The sequence below is a fragment of the Osmerus mordax genome, chromosome 7 (assembly GCF_038355195.1).
Source record: "Osmerus mordax isolate fOsmMor3 chromosome 7, fOsmMor3.pri, whole genome shotgun sequence".
Lineage (NCBI taxonomy): Eukaryota > Metazoa > Chordata > Actinopteri > Osmeriformes > Osmeridae > Osmerus > Osmerus mordax.
In genome coordinates this window covers 15,907,666-15,930,651 of record NC_090056.1, presented here as the reverse complement: position 1 = coordinate 15,930,651, position 22,986 = coordinate 15,907,666, and the positions used below count along the sequence as shown (strand labels likewise).

The 22,986-nt window shown below is 46.3% G+C and overlaps 3 protein-coding genes across 3 annotated transcripts in view; all 3 read right to left on the bottom strand.

The window, feature by feature from the left end:
• plxnb3 (plexin B3) overlaps positions 1-1,115 on the bottom strand; it is a 44,010-nt gene extending 42,895 nt beyond the window's left edge. The window contains 1 exon segment of the mRNA XM_067239274.1: positions 990-1,115. The gene's annotated coding sequence lies outside the window, so the exon portion shown is untranslated.
• A 319-nt stretch (positions 1,116-1,434) lies between these two features.
• On the bottom strand, positions 1,435-11,836 carry abcd1 (ATP-binding cassette, sub-family D (ALD), member 1). The gene is made up of 11 exons (XM_067240357.1): positions 10,700-11,836; positions 9,935-10,450; positions 8,839-9,019; positions 8,147-8,289; positions 7,663-7,843; positions 7,443-7,537; positions 4,560-4,705; positions 4,163-4,308; positions 3,427-3,511; positions 3,207-3,332; positions 1,435-2,945 (listed from the first exon to the last, which is right to left on the bottom strand). Exons 1-11 carry the CDS (start codon positions 11,123-11,125, stop codon positions 2,690-2,692), a joined length of 2,301 nt encoding a protein of 766 aa, XP_067096458.1. The 5' UTR covers positions 11,126-11,836; the 3' UTR covers positions 1,435-2,689.
• A 3,930-nt stretch (positions 11,837-15,766) lies between these two features.
• ccdc120a (coiled-coil domain containing 120a) lies at positions 15,767-19,868 on the bottom strand. Its single transcript, XM_067240582.1, has 10 exons — positions 19,821-19,868; positions 19,616-19,706; positions 19,361-19,491; positions 19,135-19,251; positions 18,899-19,022; positions 17,985-18,041; positions 17,598-17,736; positions 17,327-17,425; positions 16,010-17,203; positions 15,767-15,872 (listed from the first exon to the last, which is right to left on the bottom strand). Exons 1-10 carry the CDS (start codon positions 19,866-19,868, stop codon positions 15,767-15,769), a joined length of 2,106 nt encoding a protein of 701 aa, XP_067096683.1.
• Positions 19,869-22,986: the final 3,118 nt, after the last annotated feature.

The window sequence follows — 22,986 nt, the reverse complement described above, 5'->3', positions numbered from 1 at the left end:
AGCATGCTATGCTGCACTAGGTACAAATCAACCGAACACAACAATGACATATTCAGAATGGATCGACCAAACAAAACATGTATCAACATGTTTATGTGTGTTTGTTTATTCATACTTCCCTTTGTTTCCTTGTGATTACTGTGAATGGACCCAAACTGAACACCCCTCCAGCCATGTCACTACAGGATTTCATAAATATTTCCTTAATCAAAGTCTAAAGAATAAATTAAAAAAAGAAAAGTGCTACATTAAAACACGACAACGGATGTGGACTAATGGATGGAAAGACTGAGAAAACCAAAGCACGTAACTGCACAAGGAGAAGAATATTAAATCAATGACGAAACATTTTTTGACACATAAATGTTAATAGCCAAATCTAAAGCCAGTTCTACTCAAAGTGTAAAAATTACTGACAAACTGTCTTGCCACTTGACCTCACTCGCATTCAACGGAACCAAACACACCGGAAAAAACAGTTATCGTAGTGTGAAGTAGCTAAAGGATGACAGGTGGGACTTGTCTCACATACAATTCCTCCCATTACAATTTTAAGTTTTTAGCTTTTTGTTGTTGTTAAAGAAAAAGGCCAGAATAAGAGGATTTGTCTCTGAGTGAATAATATGTTTTACTAAGGCACTAAGAGGTGTTAGGTAGCTCGGAAAAGTCGTTGAAGCCTGTAAAACACCTAGAGCGACCGCGCGTGCATGGAGGAATGCGAACTATTCCGTATGCTTGAAGTGCGTAAGTATGGACTTGACAAGCCGAGTGACAAAACACTCTAAAACACCCAACACCACAATATTTGGCAACAAAACTTTTCACGAGTGTAATATTGTTCACTCTCACTGCATAAAGACAAGTCATCTACCTGGGGAAATGTGTTCCAAGGCTAGCTACTAAAACTGCACTCACTGCAGCGCAATAATAGACAGGCAGACTGGAAAGCTATGACAAGACAAGTTTCTACATTAGAAAAAGTCACCTACCTTCACGTGATATACGGCAAGTTAGGTTTATCTGCCGCGCTTGTCTGACAAAGTCATAAAGATAAAGCTTTGATTATGATTTACATGGAATAAAATAAGTCAGCGCAGTGGGTGTTACTCGTCCCCCGCCCCCAAACTAGCGCATCGTTCAGCTTTTCGCAAGAGACTTGGAAAAGTTGCCTGCCTGGGCGAGCTGTCCTGACCGGAGAAGACCCAGAATGCAACACGTGGAGCAGGTTCGCCACAGGAAAAGGTTGTCTCCGCCCGGCAGATAGAGGAGAATAGCAAAGGGTGAAGGAGAGCTGGTAACTAACCTTCTCGACACAGTTTAAGATCATTTAGTTTTAGTGTGTGATATTAGTGTTTGTGAAAGCCACTATGGAGTGGTATTTGATCATGTTTGTTTACTCAGCATGTAAAGAAAAACAAGAGTTGTATGTAGCTTAATGTCCTCCATTTATTTTGGACAAAAATAAAGTCCTTATAGGTTGCAAAGGAAATAGACATAGTTGATTGTCTGCTTAACATTTAAAAATGTAATACTCTAGGTCTAGGATATACAGGAAATGATTAAACCTCGACTTAGTCATGTGGAGACTAACATGAAAGATAAAATTGATATAAATCAGCATTGATTTCACTTTTCTACAGCTGTAATGCTGTGGGAAAATGTACGCCATACAGTGGCATTTACCCCACCATGTTAAACATTAGAAGTCAATATTAACATTGGGGGGGAAGATAATTCATTTTCTATATATTAAAATACTAATTATACATTCATATGAAATGTAAAGAGAATATACTATCATGCTCTGATATAAAAATACATATATATATTTCATAAACCCGAGCAGAATTGACTTGAAAGTGGTTTTTGTGGCCAAAAAGATCATGTATAGTACTAACAGTACTGTATGCATGCCATTGTATTTCTTCAGGTAGTGTCCCCACATCAGCAGCCCTGATCTGTCTAAAATGATTTAGGGGAAAAAAACTTATTTATAATCATTATTATAAATTTGGATAAAACCCTAACCCTATTTCTTTCTTATGCGAGTCAGGACGGAGATAATTAATTTGGTACCTGCTGCATTGGCATCACATCACCTATTGTACAGACAATGTTGTACATATATCTCTATGGCTATGTGAGACTGCTCAGACCTGAGGTTCTAAGGCATAGTAGGGAAAGTTCTAGAAGACACCATGGGGGAGTTCTAGAACACACCAGGGAGAGATCTGGAACTCCAGTGAGACTGCAGGAAGAGGGGGAAACTGCTGTGGCAGCCTTTCATGGCAGCTTTCATCATAAACAACACCTGGCAGTACTTGGCAGGTCTTTCTTCTCTCTTCCCCTGCTCTTCACACAGCCCCCATCAGTATGAACCCCCTCACTCATCTCTCTCTCTCTCACTCACACACCTGTCCCAAAACCTGTCAACTCCCCAAAACCAGCTCAAGGCAACTGAACCCCTGCTTATCTTTTACATATTAAGCATTGCAGGGTGGCATGTCACTATCAATCCTCACACCTTTATCATTTTTCTCATAACAGACAACACACGCACACAACTTCCATCCATCTCAGAAAATACAAACACATTTTGTACACATCATCCTTCATTACCCTCCCTCTTCTTTCTCCCTTTTGCCTTTCTGTCTCCCTCCCTCCTTCCTGCCTTCTCTCTGCAGTGTTTCTACGCATCCTCCCTCCCCTGACCATCACCCTCTTCCTCCACGAGGCCCTCTATCTCTTCCTTACTCCTCAGAGCAGTGTCTTCCCCAAGCAAGTGGCAAAGTTCCTCCAGACGCTGTTGCATCTTGGGAATGCCAGAGAGCTGAGTCTCTAGGCGGATCTTCTCGTCCTGCAGCGAAACTCTTGTGGACGCGTCCAAACGCTCAAATCGCCAACCGCCCTCCCCGTCAAACTGCAGCAGGTGAGAGTGGTATTTCCTGTCCAAGTAAGTCACAAAATAGCTGAAGTTGGAATGGGACTGTGGACAGCTGACAGATAAATAGCAGCTAATGTTCTATTCGAAGGTAGCAATTTGACAAGTCTGCACTGCAATGATGACTACTACACCAGCAGTGCCATCTGGTGGTTGATGACTGAATTAGCGCCTTTGCCTAAACAACCTTATTTACGAAACACACTATTTTGGGACAGTTTTTATACACGGCCAATAATGTTCTAGAATCTCAGATCGTACTGACCAAAGGGAGGGGCGGTGGGTGATGGACAGCAGTGCTATCCCAGAATCCTTAGCAGCCTGAAAGATCTTCCCCTCCACGTCGATGCTGACAGCGCTGGTACACTCATCTAACAGGGCGTACTTAGGCCTGAGAGGAAATGGTACAAAGCTCGTTAAAATAACATTAAAAAAAAATCATTTTCACGTCAGCTTGCGCTGTCTGGTTGTCTGATCAGGCTGACCTGTGGTAGAACATCCGGGCCATCCCCATCCGCTGCTTCTCTCCTCCTGACAGCACGTCCTTCCAGTCACTCTCTGAATCCCAACCTGAGACCACACACACACATACATACACACACTTACAAAACAAAATCAACCTTTTCTCCATCTAACCCCCCCCTCTGTCTCTTCCCTCCTCCCCCCCTCCTTCCCTCCTCTCCTCCCCCCCTCCCTCTCTCCCCCCCCCTCCCTCTCTTCCCTCCCTCTCTTCACTCCCCCTTCCCTCCCCCCCTCCTTCTCTTCCCCCCCTCTCTCCCCCTCTTCCCTCCCCCCCTCCCTCTCTTCCCTCCTCACCTCTTCCCTCCCTCCCTCCTCTCCTCCCCCCCCTCCCTCTCTCCCCCCCCCCTCCCTCTCTTCCCTCCCCCCCTCCCCCCCTCCACTCCCCCTTCCCTCCCCCCTCCTTCTCTCTCCCCCCCTCCCTCTCTTCACTCCCTCTCTTCCCTCCCCCCCTCCCTCTCTTCCCTCCTCACCTCTTCCCTCCCCCTTCCCTCCCTCCCTTCCCTCCTCCTCACCTCCCTTCCCTCCCCCTTCCCTCTCTTTCCTCTCTTCCCCACCCCTCCCTCTCTTTCCCCCCACCCTCCCTCTCGTCACTCCCCCTTCCCTCCCCCTTCCCTCTCCCTTCCCTCTCTTCCCTCCTCCTCACCTCCCTCCCTCTCTCTCTTCCTCCCCCCCCCCCTCCCTGTCTTCCCTCCTCCTCACCTCCCTCCCTCTCCAGGATGTAGTTCAGGTTGACTGTACTGAGGATGTCCTCCAGCTGCTTTTCAGTGAAGCCTCTCTCAATCATCTCTTCCTGTGTGTGAGGGTAGATCACCTGGTCTCGCAGAGTCCCCACTGACATGTAAGGCCTGGACACAAATACACCCAACAGCCACTCCCATTACTTTCATGCTATTTTCACATCCTACCCATCATTCTTTAAAGTCAATCAATATTGCATTCAGCATGTTGTATTAGCTCAGAAAAAAAGATTCTAATGTTTTGATTTATTTGCACATATGTCTGGATATGAGAAAAGGTTAAATCCAGGTTTGTTTGTTTTTTATCATGGGATTGTCAAGTTCCCAGTGCTGCAGAGGACAGGCGGGGGGAAGTGTACCTCTGGGGGATGTAGAACATGCAGTGAGGCGGAGGTTTGTAAAGGACCCCTCCATAGACAGGCCAGAGGCCACTCAGGATCCTGAACAGAGAACTCTTCCCACATCCGTTAGGACCAGTTATCAACAGATGCATCCCCTCCTCCACCTGAGAGAGAAGAGAGGGAGAGAGAGAGAGAGAGAGAGAGAGAGAGAGAGAGAGAGAGAGAGAGAGAGAGAGAGAGAGAGAGAGAGAGAGAGAGAGGGAGAGGGAGAGGGAGAGGGAGAGGGGAGAGGGAGGGGGAGATAAGAAAGAGAGATAAGAGGGCAGAATGGAAGACACAAAGGGAAGGGGATATTGAAGAGGAGATTGTAAGCATGGAACCGTAATGGGGAAGGGAGCCAGAAGGAAAGAGAGTCAGAGGACAGGTGGGGGATAGTAAAGACAGAGAGTATGAGGTGGATGAAAGAGTAGAGAGAATACAAAGTAGTTAAAAACCAGTTAACTCAAAAGTTGAGATGATACATCTGCATCTGTATTCAGTAGTGATACCATCACAAAAAATGAGAAGAGGAGGACTTCAATGGAGTAGCCCTGTGTGTGTGTGTGTATGTGTGTGTGTGATGTGTGTGATGTGTGTGATGTGTGTGATGTGTGTGTGTGATGTGTGTGTGATGTGTGAGAGAGAGAGCCCTCAGGTGTAACGATCGACTCCACCCATCCTCTGTACTTCAAAGAAACCATCCCACACATAATCGTAAGAGATTCCTCACATCAAAAGTTCAGAAAGAGAATCAAAGGAGCAGAGAAGCCAGTGTGGCGGCCTACATACAGCCACCAGCCTACAGGGATGCTGGGGATTGGAAACGGGGGTGTCTGAGCTGGCCTACTGTGGAGAGTGAGGGGGTTCCCTCAGTGAGACTGGGGAAGTGGGTGGACACTGCCAGCCATACACTCACATGCACGTGTGTGCAGGAACACTTCCTCTCACACACACGAACATGCGCATGTGCACACACACACACGCAGACACACACACACACGCACACACACACACGCAGACACATGCACACACACACACACACACACACGCGCACACACAGACACACACATGCACACGCAGACACACATGCACACACAGGGATCGCAACTAACTTTTTTCCTCACTGTCCCAGTACAGTCCAGAAGTGCAAAATTAACCATCCCAACCGTACACAATAGAATACACAATTTTCTTGCTTGTTTCATGGAGGCTGACAATTATTGGTGTGGCTGCAGTAAACAAGTTTCTGACGGTTTGAAAAAAGTTTTGAAATAAAAGTTTCTGACGGTTTGAAAAATATTTTCTACAAAGACTTGAAAGGTTGAAAATATATTTGCGATTTTTTTGCAAAAATGGGTTTGCATCATTGATGAATACTTGATGAGGACTCTACTAAACTGTACTGTACTCTGCTCTTCACTATGCTCTGTTTTAGGCCTCTGTTCATCTCCTCTCTCCTCTCCTTTCACTTGAGTTTCGAAAGGTTGAATTATTTTTCTTCGAATAAATGATTTATTATGTATGAATTGACGTGATGGTCTACAGGTCTTGTCATGTCGGCGGTGGATGCGGTCATGGGCGTATGCAGGGTTTGAAAAATACTGAGGTCCAAAAACTGTGTTTGCTAGCTGTTTGGAATTAATGTTAGCTGGTAGCTAGCTAGTTAATTTCGAGGCCTGTGCACGCCGGGGCAAGTTGAGACAGTTCTGACTGTATTGTTTGGCTAATGGAACAGCGTCAGCAGGATTGAGTCCAGTTGTCATGGCAAAACACATCCTGCCAGCCTAGCATTGGTTTCCGGTTCCATACATGCCTCACAGCAGAACACAACACTGTCTTGGTTCTATAGGCCATAGCAGAAAACATCACTGCCAAAATGCACAATGTAGAATTGACAGCTTCCAATATTGATGCATGATCTAGACTGGCAGTTAAACTATGTCATGTCCCAGTCAGACAGAAACATCCCTTTTTCTGAACTAGATCACAGAAAACTCCCAGGAGTCCTCCCAGGGCATGACCACTGTAGTGTGTGTCTTCTCGCAGTGTGTGTGCACACACATACATGTGTGTGTGCATGTGTGTATTTGTGTGTCTCCTGGGAGCAGGAATGCCAGGACATAATCAGGTCATTGTCTCTGTCAGGCCACCAGCCCTGCACTCTAATGACCCATTTAACACAGCTCTTTAGGGTTCAACACATGAATTAATCATGAAAGGATGCTTCAGAGAGGGATGTAATGTCTGTGTGCGTGTTTGTGTGTGTGCATGTCTGTCATAGAACACACACACACACACAACTCAACAGACCAAATGGCAGCCCCGGGAAAATGTGTTAACATGTCATTGTAGAGGAGTGCCTCAAGCAGTATAGTCAATGGATGGCAGCAGAGCCAGACTCAGTGCTGGTGGTCCGGTGTCGGTCTACGCAGAGATGACATCAGGGTCTAGCCCCTGCCTGCTCTGCCCCCAACACACGCAGAGCACAAGCCCTCATGTGACCCACACAGCCCTGTGGAGTCATCTAGGCTGACTGTGCTCTCACAGTGCATGGTCCAGAGGTGACATTCCCCATCGGGTCAATGACTTGTGGTTGCCTGAACAGACCCCCCCTTTGTGTCACTTTGACCTGGTTTAAACTGTCTGATAATGCCCTCACCTGACATTGCTTATCTATGTGCCTTATCGCTTCTTTCTGGATGAGTGCAGGAAAGGAAATAGGACTATGGGTAGGATGGCAGTGTGGATGGTAGAAACTAGGCAGCAGTAGTGTGCTTGTTGTTCCCTTGATGCTGAGGTAAGTAAGGGCTGGGGTATAGGCAATGTGTATGTACTGAGAGGCACAGAGGTGGTTTGTGTTACCTGGATGTTAAGACAGGAGACCACCACATCACCTGTAGGAGTGATGATGGGCAGGTTCTCACAACGGATCTCCTTCTCTACATCAATCACCTGCCCTGCGCACACACACACACACACACACACACACACACACACGCACAGTGTAATGAGTGTGGGACAGCTTTGTGATAAAGGATATTCCTGATGGAGCATGTAAGAGGCGTGTTCCATGCGTGTTTACCTCTGATGGTCAGTGGTCCCTCCACACGCATGCCGTGTCTCATGACACGTGACTCGACCCCAGGTTCTCCTGCTTCTGCGTGGTTCTCCCCGGCGCTGCGCCGGAACACCCCTGCACGCACCTCCTCAAACACAACGAACATCTCGTGGACCCGCGCTGTGTACCCTGCCAGCTCTGTCACCTGGGAGGGAAGAGAAGGGGTCAGGTGGGGGAAGAGAGGGGGTCAGGTGGGGGAAGAGAGGGGGTCAGGTGGGGATCCCGGAATTAATAATCAGCCAGGGGTGATGTGATTATAGAGAGAGGAAAGAAGAAGTGTGTCTGCCTGTAATAAAGAGAGATTCATAGGGAAAAAAGTGAGTGCAAGTGGGCGAGCAGGGTGTCCATGAAAGTGAGTGACAGGAAAGAGAGAGACTCAGAGAGAGACACACAAAGTGTGTTTGTGTGCAGTCTGGCCCCCCAACGCCAATATGTGAGTGGTTCTAACCTCCTTGTAAGAGCTCATGATCCTCTCCACAGCATCTGCAGCGGCGTTCAGAAGGTTCCGGGCCGTGGTGAAGGCCTGAGTGCGCTCGCTCACCAGGTCCTCCTCCTTCATCACCATGGCAGCCTGCTTCACCTCCTCAGAATCTGGGAGGCAGCAGCGAGACAGAGAACCAGAAGCAAACGCAGGAGAGTGAAACACATTAGGAGTGTTCTCACAACACATGTGGCCACAGACCCGGCACACTATATTTCTCATCATGTGTTTATATTTGAACGGATTTGAATGTGGGTATAACCATATTGCGTGGATATATGGATATAGAGGAGTAAGGAGTCAGGTGGCTGAGCGGTGAGGGAGTCGGGCTAGTAATCTGAAGGTTGCCAGTTTGATTCCCAGCCGTGCCAAATGACGTTGTGTCCTTGGGCAAGGCACTTCACCCTACTTGGGGAATGTCCCTGTACTTACTGTAAGTCGCTCTGGATAAGAGCGTCTGCTAAATGACTAAATGTAAATGTGAATATAGCTCAGTGGTAAAGCCTTTGACAGCAGATAAAGCAGATGCAGGTTCTGATCCATCTCTGTGAGTAGCTTTGGACAAAAGCATCTGTTAAATGACTGCATACGTATAAGAATTGCATTAGAATATTGGGTCTGTGTCTGACCACATTTGCAGCATGTTTAGTCTGTTGTACCATGTTGGGAGTATCCTGTGGCGGTGATGATGGGCACGGCCACCATCACCAGTCCTGAGGCGCTCCAGACGTACTTCATGAGGAACTGCTCCAGCATGACGTACCACAGACGCTTGAACAGGATCAGGTTGATCTGAGAGGACAGGGCCTTGTAGCTCCGCTGCAGCTGAGACATCTCCACCTGAAAACACACACACACGATGAAATGATTAAGACCACACACAAGTCCGAGACCATACAATGGCTCAACAAGATTGACCTTCAAACCCACGCTACGATGGAGCTGAATGGAGCTCTTGTGTGTTAGCGTGTGTAAAGCCATAAGTTAGGTAGATCCCCAGAATCAGGTCACAGCCTGACACCACTAATACTGCACTCTTGGTACTTTTCCACTTCCTTTGTTCCTCGGCATCACATGACAGTCCTCTGGTGACCAACGTAGGACTGCCTCCCTGTCACATGGATCTTTAAACCCCACATACCGTGAAGGGGAAACTAACACAACTTGTAGACCCCTGTGGGGCAAGACTACAGTAAATGCTGTAAGATAACAGCCATCTTTAAAAGCCACAGACATTGTTGTCGAGATGAACTTTCTGTCAGGCTGTTGCTCTGTGATGTAATGTTTACTGAAGACAAACTGAATCAATATCAACATGAAAGCCAGGCTGACAAACAGGAATCAGGGAAGCACTCCTTTTTTCCAAGTACCACACTCCTGTTTCTCTTCTTGGTATAGTAAAACGCTTTTATAGACTACTCAAATGTCAGTAGGGGTTCTTTGTTGTAGTATTCAACCCTTTAAAAAAGTTCTGACTGGTTTCTAAAGAAACTGGCAAAGTCTCTCCTGAGCAGAAGGACCCATTTCAAGATCCTTGATTAGGAGGTTTAAACAGTGAGACGAACAGACAGACACAGATCTACCTTGTAACAATACGATGCCTCCGGTCTCCATCACATCATGTGTTATCAGGTATCAAGTGCCCAGAACATTGCACCGAAAGAAATGTGCTTGTGTGGAGCAAACTAGGCTTTCTTTGACTACACATGTAACTTGTGGCTACTATAATCGGCACATGCCATTCGTCGTTTTTACCTTGTGGCCTCCATAGAAGGCGATCTCCTCAGAGTTGGCGATGATGCGGGAGTGCATGTAGCGCAGGTCGCCTTTCCTCCTGGCCTCTTCGGCCACCAGCTTGCCAAAGCGAGGCGAAAACGCCCGCAGCACCTTGGCAGTGATTGCCACGGCTACACCAGCGATGACCGCTGGCAAGGTCGTGTTGGCGCCCTTTGACTCAGCCGCCCGTATGAGAGTGTAGCAGGTCACAACCACATCCAAGATGGGTTTCGTCAGGTTGGAGTACAAGTGGGCCACGGAGGCAGCGAACATCACCACATCTTCAGTGAGGGACTGGTCAGGGTTGGCCAGCCGACCGTCCATGTTGCTGACACGGTAGTAGGTCTGGTCTGAGAAGTAGAGGCGGTAGGCATGGTCGACCAGCCGGGTGCGGAAGGCCAGAGCCAGCTGGCCCTCCAGGTAGCGGATGACACTATTGATGAAGGTGGCGGGCACAGCGATCAGGAGCCACTTGGTCAGCTGCCACGCAAAAGCCTGGGGGCAGGGGGATAGAGCCATTGTTGACATTTTCAAATTCCCAATGTTGCTTTACAACATCCCACAGGATAAGGTAAGGGAGATACAGAAGAGGAGACAATCCAACAGGTCATGTGCGCATTCTCCTCTTGCCTTCTCCCTTCCTCTCTCATACACACTCGTCTCTCCTATCCTCAACTCGACAACACACTTCAAAAAACATGATTTACCGTTGAACCCATTTATGTTGAAGTAACTCAACCCTACCTGGGGATCCTTCTTCACAATCGTCTTGACGATCATGCCATCCAGACTGGCTACGTAGATGGAGAGGAAGGTACGGGCGATCAGGGCCAGGGAATGGATGCCCAGTAGTCCCAGCTCCTTGCATAACAACTTGGGGAAAAGGATGTGTAGCAGGTGGCCTAACCTCTGGAAAAACTCCCGGTTCACGGCTGGTGAGCTGCTCTTCTTCTTCGCGGACACTTCCACCACTTCAGTGGAGTGGGGCAGAGGAGCCCCCAGCTGTTTAGATGTCCTTTTGCCGAGTTTAGCCCATATTAATGGGTACAGTTTTTTTACTCCATATGCAGCGATGAGAAGGGCAATAGCTTTCTTGGCATTAGATGTTTCCTTGAGTTGTGCAGGTAACTTTTCATAGACGGTCAACATTGTGGTAGCTATCACAACCATTTAGGTTTTCAATCCCAAAATTTTATTTTTTATTTAGACAGGCAGCTAATGTTAGCAAGCACTTCAGCCAATAAGATGCCAGTGAAAAGGCATTTGCCAAAGTAACGACGTTCCGTTTTGTGTGAGCTGACACTGATCAGACAACAAGGTAAAACATATGTCAAAATAAAACATACATTGCGTTATGTTTTAACATGTCAAGCCTCACGCGTAAGCTAGTCAGCTACCAGGAAGCTAGCCAGCTAGCTACTGTAAAAGGGCTAGCAAGAACAGTAAAACGTTAGTCAGCTTGAGTTACCGTGATATCATTAAGCTAAAGTAAGCTTGCCTAGGCTAGATAAGAGCTAGCGTTAGTCATCTTCCAAGATACCGTACTACTAGATATAATAATATACGATGATAAGCATAACAGGTTGTTTATAAATCCAGACAAAACTGGTACTGACCTGCTTTAAGTAACCACCTGGTCTAACGCTACGTTACTTAAATATGCCGGGACTAACCTTGGCTAACTTCAAAGTCGGTTAACTTCTTACGCTCGAGAAACTTTGTGTCAACCCTAACCCTCGACAGTTTCCCCACCTTAAAGGTGGATATCAAAAGATATCTGTAGCGGGGAAAGCAAAGGTTCAAAAAGTTCATTATTATCAACAAGTTCATTAGCTACAACCTAGCTAACAGTTTATCCGAAACTCTGACCTCCATAACTCTTGGCTTGAGAAAGTTTGTTCTTCACACACATGCATGTCTGTTTACCAGCGGCACGCGCGTGCGCGCTATGTCTATTTAAGATTCTCACGTATATTTGGCACTTGTCACGCGACCTATAAAGTGCCTTCTCTCACTACCTTTCATTGTGTTATGATGTCTACAGACAACATTCAATTACCCCTAATATAATGTGTCAATACATTTGACATGTATTGTGTTGTTGTTGGAAAAGCTCGATCATGCATACAGCCTGGGAAAGGGCGCAGGAGATGTTTTCTAAAGATGAATTCACACGCATAAACATTTAACATATTGCTTTAATTAAAAAAAGAAATTCCTTAGTTTTCCATACAATGCGTTTTCATTTCTCATAAGAATCATACACACAAACAAACCGTTTGCACATATTTATGTGTGAGAAAAATAAGTACAAATAGCAGAAACAATGACGGATAAAAAAAGCATACATATTTACAGGGGTGCATTATGTGACTAAAGATCAGAAAGTCCACAAAGGTCAGACCAAGTCAAGATCACAGCAGAAAGAAGTGAATCCAGAGAAAGAGTCTGGGTTCCACCTGTCCAGTTACCTTGACCTCCTCATTCAATCCCAAGAGTAATTCATACCCTGATGGAATTCATGCTCTATGACCACCTGGAGATTTACATTTTCACAGAAAACCAAATAGGGGCAGGGAGAGAGAAAGCGAAAAGAGAGGAAGAGGGAGGGAAAGAAAGAAAGAAAGAAAGAAAGAGAAGAGTGATCAATAGAGTTTGAGGAGGATAAAGTTACCAATGATGACATCATAAGGGAGCTGATGTAGATACTGTTCATGTACCATAGTCACTGATACACCTCTTCAGTTCACCTGCAGTAAGGTGTTGTAGAGATCAATCCCTTTGTAATACTGAATGTCTCTTTCTCTGATACGTGGTACTGTATATGCCTAGGTTACTTGATCTGGGTTTTCCTTCATTTTTAGTTTTAATTCTTATTTCAGGCCAATATGTAAATGTGGTCCAATAGCCATGTGTCTGAGCTTAAATGTAAAATATAAGGAATCTTATTAACAATCACAAAACAAGCATCACAAAATGGATTTAGTTGGAGGGGACATTTTCATTAGCAAACTGTCAAACTCACTTTTAACACAGATCACAATGTGTCACATGAAGCACCTGTGCTCATAGTGCCAGATGATAGCACTCTTTTCACAGCAGTTTGGTCACGTTTTTACAAGTTTGGAAGCATATGTCACAAGTGTTATACAAAATAATAATAATTATCAGATTTTTACTATTCGGAAGTGAAAAACACCACACAAATTGTGCTCAAACCAGAATTTACAGAGGCCATGAGCACCTGAGGGAGAGGATGGTCTAGTTTGTCAGAGGAAAACATTTTCAGATCCATTATTTAATCTATTCTACTCTATTTTGTTCTAATCAGTAGCTTGGTCTTGAATACAAAATGTAAAAAGCAGAGCAGCTTTCAGTCAATCCTGAGACAAGCTTGGCAGCATTTGGCAAAATTGTTTGAATGTTGTATCCCTGGATATGCAGTATGCTTCACTGCTAGCATACTACACAACTAGCATGCTACACCACTACTTTACTACACAACTAGCATGCTACTCCACTAGCAAACTACACCACTAGCATACATCAATACTAGTTCTGTACTACTAACTACAAACTACTAACATGACCAGGAGAGACCCCACTTCCTTCAGAAGAGATTGATTGCTTGAGTCAGTATCCCACCACGTGCTGTAGTACTGCAGTGCTCATTAGTAAGCAAAGCATGTAGACCTGGGATGAAAATACTGCAAGCTATATTCTAAGAAGCAAATGTAACCTCCTGTATTGCAGTCTTCAGCTTAGAAATAGATGTTAAGAAGGTACTTATAGCTCATATTTTTCAGTGAAGAGTGAAGAGATGTGGCACATACTCTAGGAACAAATGTAGAGACAGCAGATAATATAATGAGTAATACTACACATTGTCTCTCCTGTTTTGGTCTGAGAAGCCTCTTTTTGCTGGAATACCTGATTTACAATTAGGGGCTGGTGAAGTCACAATTGTTTAAATTCATTATTTGAAAAAAGCAATAAAAAACCCTTATTGAAGTCACCCCCCACCCCGTACCCACAAACCAGGGGCATAGCCACGGGGGGCCTAGGCCCCCTCATTTACATGTCTACCCCCCAGATTTCTGATTGCTTACAATGAAAAATTAAGGAATTGTTGATATATATATATATATTTTAGTGCCCCCTTCATTTTAAGATGGGACTCCCCAAAAATAGAATTCTGGCCACGCCCTCAAACTCCTATCAGTATGCTTCCTCATTTGGTTCACACATGACAATGGTGTGCAGGCACAGCTCAATTTGCCTTGTGTTGCATTGCAATAGAAGTCAAAGTATTATTCTAGCAATAATCGCATAAACATTGGGAGCCAAAAACAGAGAGTAAGGAAAAATGAATGAGCAAAACAATCCTTATAAAACAGCTCCATCTGAGTTCCTGACAAAGTCATTGCTTTGGGATACAAAGAGCAGGGCAACAATTGTAAGGTTTCTATATGGCACAAGTCAAAGACAAGTAGTTTGGGCATTAATAAAGGTCATTGTTATCAGCAGTATTGAGTTACACTTTCTTCTAAAGATGTATGCCTACTGTGAGATTTGATCTGCGGGTCACTTTTATCTACAGGATCAACTTCATGGATATCAAGCGACATTACTACCATTTACCCAAATAGCTGTATCTAATTAGTTGATTGTTAAAAAGATGATTGTTAATTTCTTTGAATTTTGGGGGGAAATTGTGCTTGTTTCTTTCTAGTATAACATTAGGCCAAGTTGTTTGTTTGTTTTGTTTAGCTAGGTATAATCACACACAACCTGATTTCAACTTAATTGGGCTACTGTACAATATTGATAACAAATTTGTTATAGTGACATCACAATATGGTTTGGACTTCCTACCTTTATTAAGCGAGACCTGAGGAGACAATGCTGGTAATTTGGCTGACAAAGAGTGAAATTAGATTAACCGATCCTAAATAAGTCTTGTCATCATTAAAGCCATGGCATCTTACTAATGATTGTACTGGACTTTCCTGACTTTCCTGCATTTCTAGGACTATAATGTGATTCACAAGAATAAGAAAGATTATAATACAAAAGGGTACTTTCTGTGTATCAAAGCTCCATTAACATGCACAACTATAATATTACTTAAATGCCACCTAGTGGTCAAAGAGAAAACATACACCAGCCAGCAGTAGCTCTCTCTCTCTCTCTCTCTCTCTCTCTCTCTCTCTCTCTCTCTCTCTCTCCCTCTCTCAGAGCATAGACAGCTGAGTTTGACATGGTGCCAAGGAGTAATTGTGACTCAAATTTCTCCTCATTACGTTAAGTATCCAGGGAGGAAGGCTGCTAGAAATAGAGCAGTGTGACTAGAAGAAGCTGGTATTGTTTTGTAATTGTTTGAACAAACAGTTGATCACAACACATTATTGTAAAGAGAAACAGTCTTTTCCCCAGAGAAAGTCACCATTAAACAAATAGCAGTGGACTGTGATGAAGCCAGATCCCCTGCCTTTGATGGTTGGATTGCTAGCTGGCTAGCTTGCCTGGCACATGAGCACACACCCTGGTTTTTCTCATGTTGAGAAGCGAAAGAAAATGACAACCTTATGCAATACAAGTAAAAAATACCCCTCAGAGAGAGAGAGACAGGAACAAACCAATAACTTTTGTGTCAATTGCAGTCTCTTTTTCTACGTATATTGTCTTTATCCAGAAGACAAATCAAATGTCTCTTGTTAATGATGATTCACTTATGTGTCCAGACACATTCAATTTATTTCCAAGTTTATATGTCCTGCTAGTGAGACTAGCAAACCAGGGACTGGCCAGCTATACCAAGGTGCCAGGGCTCGGCTGGTCGCCACTAGCCCCCTTCAGACTCAGCTCCTGTAACTGGGTGGGAATAATGTCCTGGTAGAGAGGCAGCTCTACAGACCTGGGGGAGAGGCAACAAGAACAAGGCCTGTTATGGAGACATAGCAGTATTACTATAAAGAGAAGGATTACATTAGAGAGCAGTAATGGCCTGACCAGTTTTGACCCAGTATTTGTGGTGTGTATAATGGTACAAACCTGCCATGAAGGGGATGACCATGGAAGGTTGCAGAGTGGGGCAGGTGGGGGGTGGGGTTCTGTGTGGGGTAGGGTTGGAGCCCCTCCCCCTGGTAGGACTGCTGGTGTTGAAGCGTGTGGGGCTGAGAGGAGCCGTGCAGGGAAGCAGTGGTTCTTCTGCGGTTGGGGGCACCGTTTTCCTGACCCTTCCCAGACCCAGACCCTGGACCTGTGCCTGACCCCTGACCTCCTGACCCAGGGTGACCCAATGTGTTTCTGAGGTACCAGTCTCTCAGCCCCTCCAGCGCCAGAGCCTTGTGGAGGCTCCGCGTAGCATCCTCTGGTGTGACAGCCTCCGAGGGGTACTGGGGGGGCCCACGGCCAAGCTGGGGGGGGGCTGAACTGGGCTGGTCCAGTTGTGGGTGTGGATGGGGGTAGGAGTTGGTGATGGGGTCTGGATAGGCAGAGAGGAGGAGGCCGTCCTGCTGGAGGGGGATGAAGGGGCCGCAGGACTTGGTGCGAGTTACCTTCACCCTCCTGGGCTCACCTGGCTTCCCTCGCAGCATCAGGGGGCTGTAGGCTGGCGGGGCCCCTGAGAGATGCAGGGCCTGGGGCTGGGAGGAAGGGTACTGGGGCTGGCTCTGGGGCTGGGGTGGGAGTGGGGGTGGAGGCTGAGGGTAGCCATTGAAGTTAGTGGACACAGAGGCTGTCAGTCTGGCCTTGCCCTGGTTGTTACCCTGAGACTGTTGCCTCTGGAGCTGCTGGTTCTGCATTTTCTGCTGCTTGCCCCACACATAGTCCATCAGGATCTCATTGTACCCCCCCGCCCCGACTCCCCGACCACCCACGGAGGTGCGCATTCGGTGGGGCTCCCCATGGCCGTTCACCTGCCTCTCTGGGCTGCCCCGCTGGACCTGACGCAAACGGCCCTCCATTAACGCCTCCGAGCTTTTGTAGGGAGGCCCGCTCCTGGGGGGCATGGCTGGCCTCTGAACCTGGACCCCCACCCCAGGCCCCCCATCCTCCTCAGAGGTGTTACGGTCCAATAGAGCCTCAGAGCTGTTGCTACGGCCGGTAGATGCGTTACCATGGCCCTGGTCGCTGGGCTCCTGCAGGTTTCCGTCCTGATTGGGTAGAGGCTGTGTGTGGGGCTGGGCCTGGTGATTGTCTGACCAATGCAGCTTGAGTGCAACAGGAGCTCCAGGGAAATCTGACCTGGAGGGGGGAGGAGACATAAGCACAGTGCTCATGTGAGGTACTCTATGTGTAAAGGAGAAAAGTGCATAAGAATAAATGTAATGGATGTTATGCGGTAAACGTCACATATGCAAAGCTGACCTGATGTTGACACACTGGTTGGTCCGTGCGAGGAGGGGAGTGGCAGGAACGCTCCTCCCCTCCAGGTTGGACACACTCCGAGGAAGAGAACGACTAGGACTGATCACACACACACACATTGTAAGGATTGCCTATACCTACCCACATGCCCAAGTCACTCAATATCAACACCAATTAAGATTACCACTCATTAAGTGATGAACCCAAAGCAGTAACTAAAATGATCTTCTAAAACAAGCTGGTAAAGGACAGTAATGTTTCTTGTTGTTACCTAACAGAGCTGGCTAGCGAGTTGCGTCGCGTCCTCATCTCATAGTAGACCTCCACCGGTGACATCTTCCTGCCAAGCCTGCAGTCTGGGTCCGCTGGCTGGCTCTCTGACCAATCATCTGGTAGGACAGGAGGTGTGACTGCATGAGTGTGTGTTAGAGAAACAAAAAGAAAAATGGAAAAAAAATACATGAAAAAAATACCCAAATCAAGAAAGTGAAAGAAATATGGGGAAGACAGAGAAAGAAATTAAGATTGAACAATTAAACAAAATTCTGACAAAGGGGGAGGTAGGGGCATTCTGGAATTGAATGAGCTCTTTTTGCTTTAATTAAGCTACTAAGCAGTATTACACCATATTAACTTGTAACCTTGCCTACGGTCTTACCAGTGTCATGTCCTGTGGAATCTGACATGGAGCTGCTCTCAGATCTGACTGTGTCATCTAGGGAACACACACACACAAACACACATGTGCACCGACACACACATGTTAGAAAACAAGTTGGTTGCCTGTTTGCCTGCCTGTCATGTTAGTCCACATGCTCCCCTGCCTATTGTCGTGTAGAAATCAGCATGTCTGTCTGTGTGTCTGTCCAGAGGTCTGTCCACAGTGATTATGCTGAGAGCTGCCCCAGAGAATAATAAGAGGAAGAGGAGCGCTGATCCACACTTCCTTCTCTTCCTCTTCTGCCTCTTAACAATGCCCTTCCTTTGTCCCACAATGCTTTGCCTAGCATGATGCAGTTTTCCATGAAGGGAAGAGGAACCTGCTTTCCTGATATACTTTGTGACCCCTCAATACACACACACAGGCACGCACACACTCACACACAAATACAGCCCAGCAGCAAGTTCCCACGGTAACAGAGGTTCCGTAATCACCAGACCCATCCCTCATCCCATTACCTGGGACTTCCTCTCTGTTCCCTGGGGGTGCAAGGACTCACTACACCACTACCCTATCTCGTCAGACCCCAGCAGAGAAACTGTGGTGATGCTGCAGGAGAAGAACATAATGGGACTCATCTGGAGCAAGTCAGTGAAGTAGTGCTGATACTTACTCTACAGTATGTCATTTTGTACCAGATTCTCTAAAGGTGGAACTATTTCTTGAAAAGGCTTTGAAACTGGGGAGCTGGCAGGTGTGTTTGTGAGAGAAGTGGGGTGTTACCTGTGTGTTTGGTGTGTCATTGTGTGTTTGTGTATTACCTGTGTGACTGTTGTGTCAGTGTGTGTTACCTGTGTGTTTGGTGAGTCAGTATGTGTTACCTGTGTGTTTGGTGAGTCAGTGTGTGTTACCTGTGTGACAGCCCCTGTGTACGGTTCTCTTGCCGTGTGCTTGGTGCTGCTCTGAGTCTGTGTGTCTGCGTAGGGCGCTGCTGAACAGGGTCTTCTTCGGCTTACGATGGGGGGCCTCATCCTCCTGGACAACAGAGGAAGGATAGTCTCACATAGGCATCGTAGAGTATCTTTCTCTCGTGTTCTCTCTCCTTCTCTCTCTCTCTTCATTCTGCAGTTCCCTGCTTCCTCCTCACCTCTGCTTTCAGGATGTTCTTGGGCCCATGGCGGGATGTACCAACTCGTCGCCTCACGTAGGGGGGCCTCTCCCCAGACTCTAGGGGGAACTCATTTGGAACCTCCCCCGTAAGCTCCTACGAGGTGAGAGAGACTTGTTATGGTGAGGATTACACAGTTGGGATCACTGTCTGTGACTGGGGGGGGGGGGGGGGGGGGGGGGGATGTGTGTGTGTGTGTACTGACCGCCTCCTGCAGACACACACGCTTCAGCTCTGATACACGGGTGTTCAACAGGGTCTGCAAGCTCCGCCTCCTCTCCTGGAGCGCCGTCATACGCTCCGCCCTCTGCTTACTGTCCTGACTGACCAGCAAGTCTGCGGAGATAACGAGAGGGATTAACACACACACACACACTCACATACTAATACAAATATCCAATTCAGTCAAAACCAGCCATCAAATCTTATATCACTGACCATAATATCCGTTGTTACTTACCAGGTGCTGAGATCAGGTGACCTCTGACCTCCATGTCATGTGTCTCCCATGTGACCCGGCTGCAGTCACTATTCTCCAGATGCCCGTTTACCTACAGCCGACAGGAGACCCATGCACGAGTGAGTGAGAGAAAGACGGACAGTGTGAGAATGTGTGCGAGTGACTGTGTGAAAGACTGTGTACTTCAGTGCATATGGCCTCTCACCTTACAATTGTACTCATAGGTATTGCAGTAATTTGGGCCTGTGGCCATTCAATGCACCCTAGTGTCTGGTGCGGAATCACTGTGCTGCAGTACTCCACACAACCTGCTGAGGGAGCTCCTCAACAGTCAACGCCAGAGTCCTGAAATCGTAACAAACGAAAACAAATAGTCAGCAAAAGACTAATTGTTTTCAAGGAAGGTTGTGAAACAATAGACTACACAGAGGAAAGCACACTAAATAGAATGCAAGAAACAAGTAGTAATACTTTTGAACAGTGACCAAACAAAAATGTAAAAAACTGCAACAGTGTTTTTTTCTGAAGAATAAACAACTCTAGACGTTTGATTTTGGTATTAGAGTAACCATCACTGACTAGTGATTACATAGCCAATGCTGAATATATATATATATATATATATATATATATATATATATAGCGCACAATGATTAAAGGAGATACAGTATATAATATGATATACAAGATTGTGGTGATGAAAGAGAAAACAGATAAATCTCTGTTGCCAAAAAAAGGCTAAAATCAAGATGTGTCTTATCAAGACAGGCTGTCATGTGGTGATAAACACACACACACAACACACACACACACACCTGACCTAGTTCCCCACCCCTCTGGATGGCTCTGGGATAGCTGGGCACAGGAAGAGGAAAGCCAGGGACAGGAAATGGCTCCTAAAGAAGGAAGTGAGAGCAGGCAAGGAGTCAGACACGGGAGGGAGGGTTCTCACACTAGAAACCATCAACAACACACACACTTACGCCAGCCAGATCATCCTGAAGTTAACGTCTCCCTGCGATCCCATCAGATACAGACCATAATAATACAGCACAATGCAACCTAGAGACTTGAACAATCTCTCTTGTCTGTGTGTATTACAGCCATAAACTCTCCACTTCCTGCAAAACAACTCTCCCTGGATTACCACATAGTCCCCTCAGAACCACAGGGCCTGCCCTCTTCACAGCAGCTGGTTCTGCTGAACTCTGTCATTCCTTCTGGACCCAACAAGAACCAGCCAGACCCATCCAGTCTTACCCCGTACCAGCCAGATCTGACCAGTTCCAACCAGATCCAGCCAGTTCCAACCAGAGCCAGCCAAACCTAGCCAGGCCCAGCAAAGCCCATCCAGACAAACTCAGGCCAAGCCAGATACAGCCCTAAGAAGCCAAGCCCATCCAGCCCAGCTAACCCTCACACATAAACACTGATTATGCTTGAGCTGTATGGTCTGAGTGGCTGAGCAGGAAAGCTTCTGTGTTGCTGTCCTGGGCTGTGGTTACACTGATCTGACAGGACACACACCCGGAGCAGAAGAATGTGCTGAGGACCTGTCTCGATGCCATTCAGACTCCGAGAGAGAGAGCGAGAGAGAGAGAGAGAGAGATATGGAAAATAAGTGACAAGAGGGAGGCAAAGAAAAGACAGTTTGTCTGATTGAGAAATTTGACAGAAAAGGCACACAAATACTTGGTTGGGGTAGAGAAGGTGTCATATTTCAGTGGCTGAAATGTGGCTGTTACTAGCAAGGTAATTACTGGACCTTCCTGACATTTCCAACACAAGGACACAGGAACAGCTACATCAGCTAGGTCACCTCACCAGCATACCGATGGCTGTTGCTACTTGTAACAATGCAACATTTACCAGCCTGTAAACTGTCAAATAGAAAGAGGGAATTTTATTAAAATCATTATTTTATTTTATTAAATTTCTAACAGCTGAGTTCAGATTTTTAAAACAACAGTACTAATTAGATTCAGTCTTATATAAACCAGTGTAAAAATCATAGGTTCAGCAGTAATTTGATGATAAATGTGTTGTGGAAACACATAGACTAGTTGTTAAGGATTAGCAGTCATGAGAGAAACAGACACACACATGCACACACACATATATACACACACACAAACAGACAGCATGTGTCGACAGGGTCATGTTAAGACGCCTGACTGGACCAAATGGCAGGACAAATGTTCCAACTCCCCCACTCCTCTTCTCCAACCTCCCCACTCCTCCCTTTCACCACCTCTCTGGCATTCCACTGTCTTCTCTTGTTCATGTCAGTGCCTGCAGCCTAGCAGTGGTCCATACCATCACACACTGAGACCCAGGCTGTCCACTTCTCTGTGCTGCACACACACACACACACACACAGTACTCTTATTTGTATTCGTCTATCATCCTGTATGGTAAGAGAGGTTGTATTGTTCTCTTGAGACAACACTGTGACAGACAGACAGACAGACAGACAGACAGACAGACAGACAGACAGACAGACATGTTCCTCCTCTCTCCTCTGAGTGTTCCACACATAAATATTCCACCCAGCAACAATAAAGAGACAACTCAGCAAATTCTGGACCTGGTCCCACAGGGCTTGACACACACATCCCTTCCACACTCACCCACACACACACAACCCTCCACACGCACATAAACACACATCCGTCTACACTCATGGTAACACATCAATGACATTATTTGACAGTAGGTCTGTCTCTACGGAGACTGTGTTCCTATAGAACCTGAATCTGGCTGTAAGCATTTACGTCTGGAGGCATCTGCGAATACACCAAATCAGCATCACAAAGACAAAATGTGAAAAAAGGATTCCAGGTAGCTCTGCAGATGCCTCTCTCTCTCACACACATTCCCCAGTAGACACTTAGGGTTCCATTTAGCTGGTTAGATGTGTCCACTGGTTGAGAGACAAACAAGCTACAGGTTAAATGTGTCATTCACCCTCATGCATTAGCATACTCATCTGCCTTCTGACATATAAAGACTGGTCACATAAAACCTGAGATTTCTCCTCTCCTGGTTAGCTGTTTCCTGTGGTCTGAATCCCTATAGATAAAGAGGAAGAGATGGTCACACTGTGACAATGCTAGCCCTCTCATTGTTTACTGAAGGTGAAAGCAGTCTGCTGGCAAGCATCCTGGCCCAGAGTCACCAATCAATAACTGGCTACACTTCCAGACTCCTACACATGGTTGTACGGGGAGTGGCTCAGACAGGAAGGAGAAACTTTACCCAGCAACAAGCACATTTTTACACCAGTCAGCTTTGTTGTGTGGTTAAAGCCCAGCCTCCTAAACGTAAGCCTCATCGGTGGATGCTGTGTCAGCTGTGCTACGTCCCTATAG

Excerpts from the sequence above, each read along its gene's own strand:
- abcd1 (XM_067240357.1), bottom strand. The coding sequence starts at position 11,125 with ATGGTTGTGATAGCTACCACAATGTTGACCGTCTATGAAAAGTTACCT. Across the intron at positions 9,020-9,934 it reads CCTTCTATGGAGGCCACAAG|GTGGAGATGTCTCAGCTGCA; the intron begins GTAAAAACGACG and ends GTGTGTTTTCAG. Across the intron at positions 3,333-3,426 it reads GCCCGGATGTTCTACCACAG|GCCTAAGTACGCCCTGTTAG; the intron begins GTCAGCCTGATC and ends ATTTCCTCTCAG.
- ccdc120a (XM_067240582.1), bottom strand. The coding sequence starts at position 19,868 with ATGGCCACAGGCCCAAATTACTGCAATACCTATGAGTACAATTGTAAG. Across the intron at positions 19,252-19,360 it reads GTGTGTGTCTGCAGGAGGCG|GAGCTTACGGGGGAGGTTCC; the intron begins GTCAGTACACAC and ends CTCACCTCGTAG. Across the intron at positions 17,426-17,597 it reads TCGCTAGCCAGCTCTGTTAG|TCCTAGTCGTTCTCTTCCTC; the intron begins GTAACAACAAGA and ends GTGTGTGATCAG.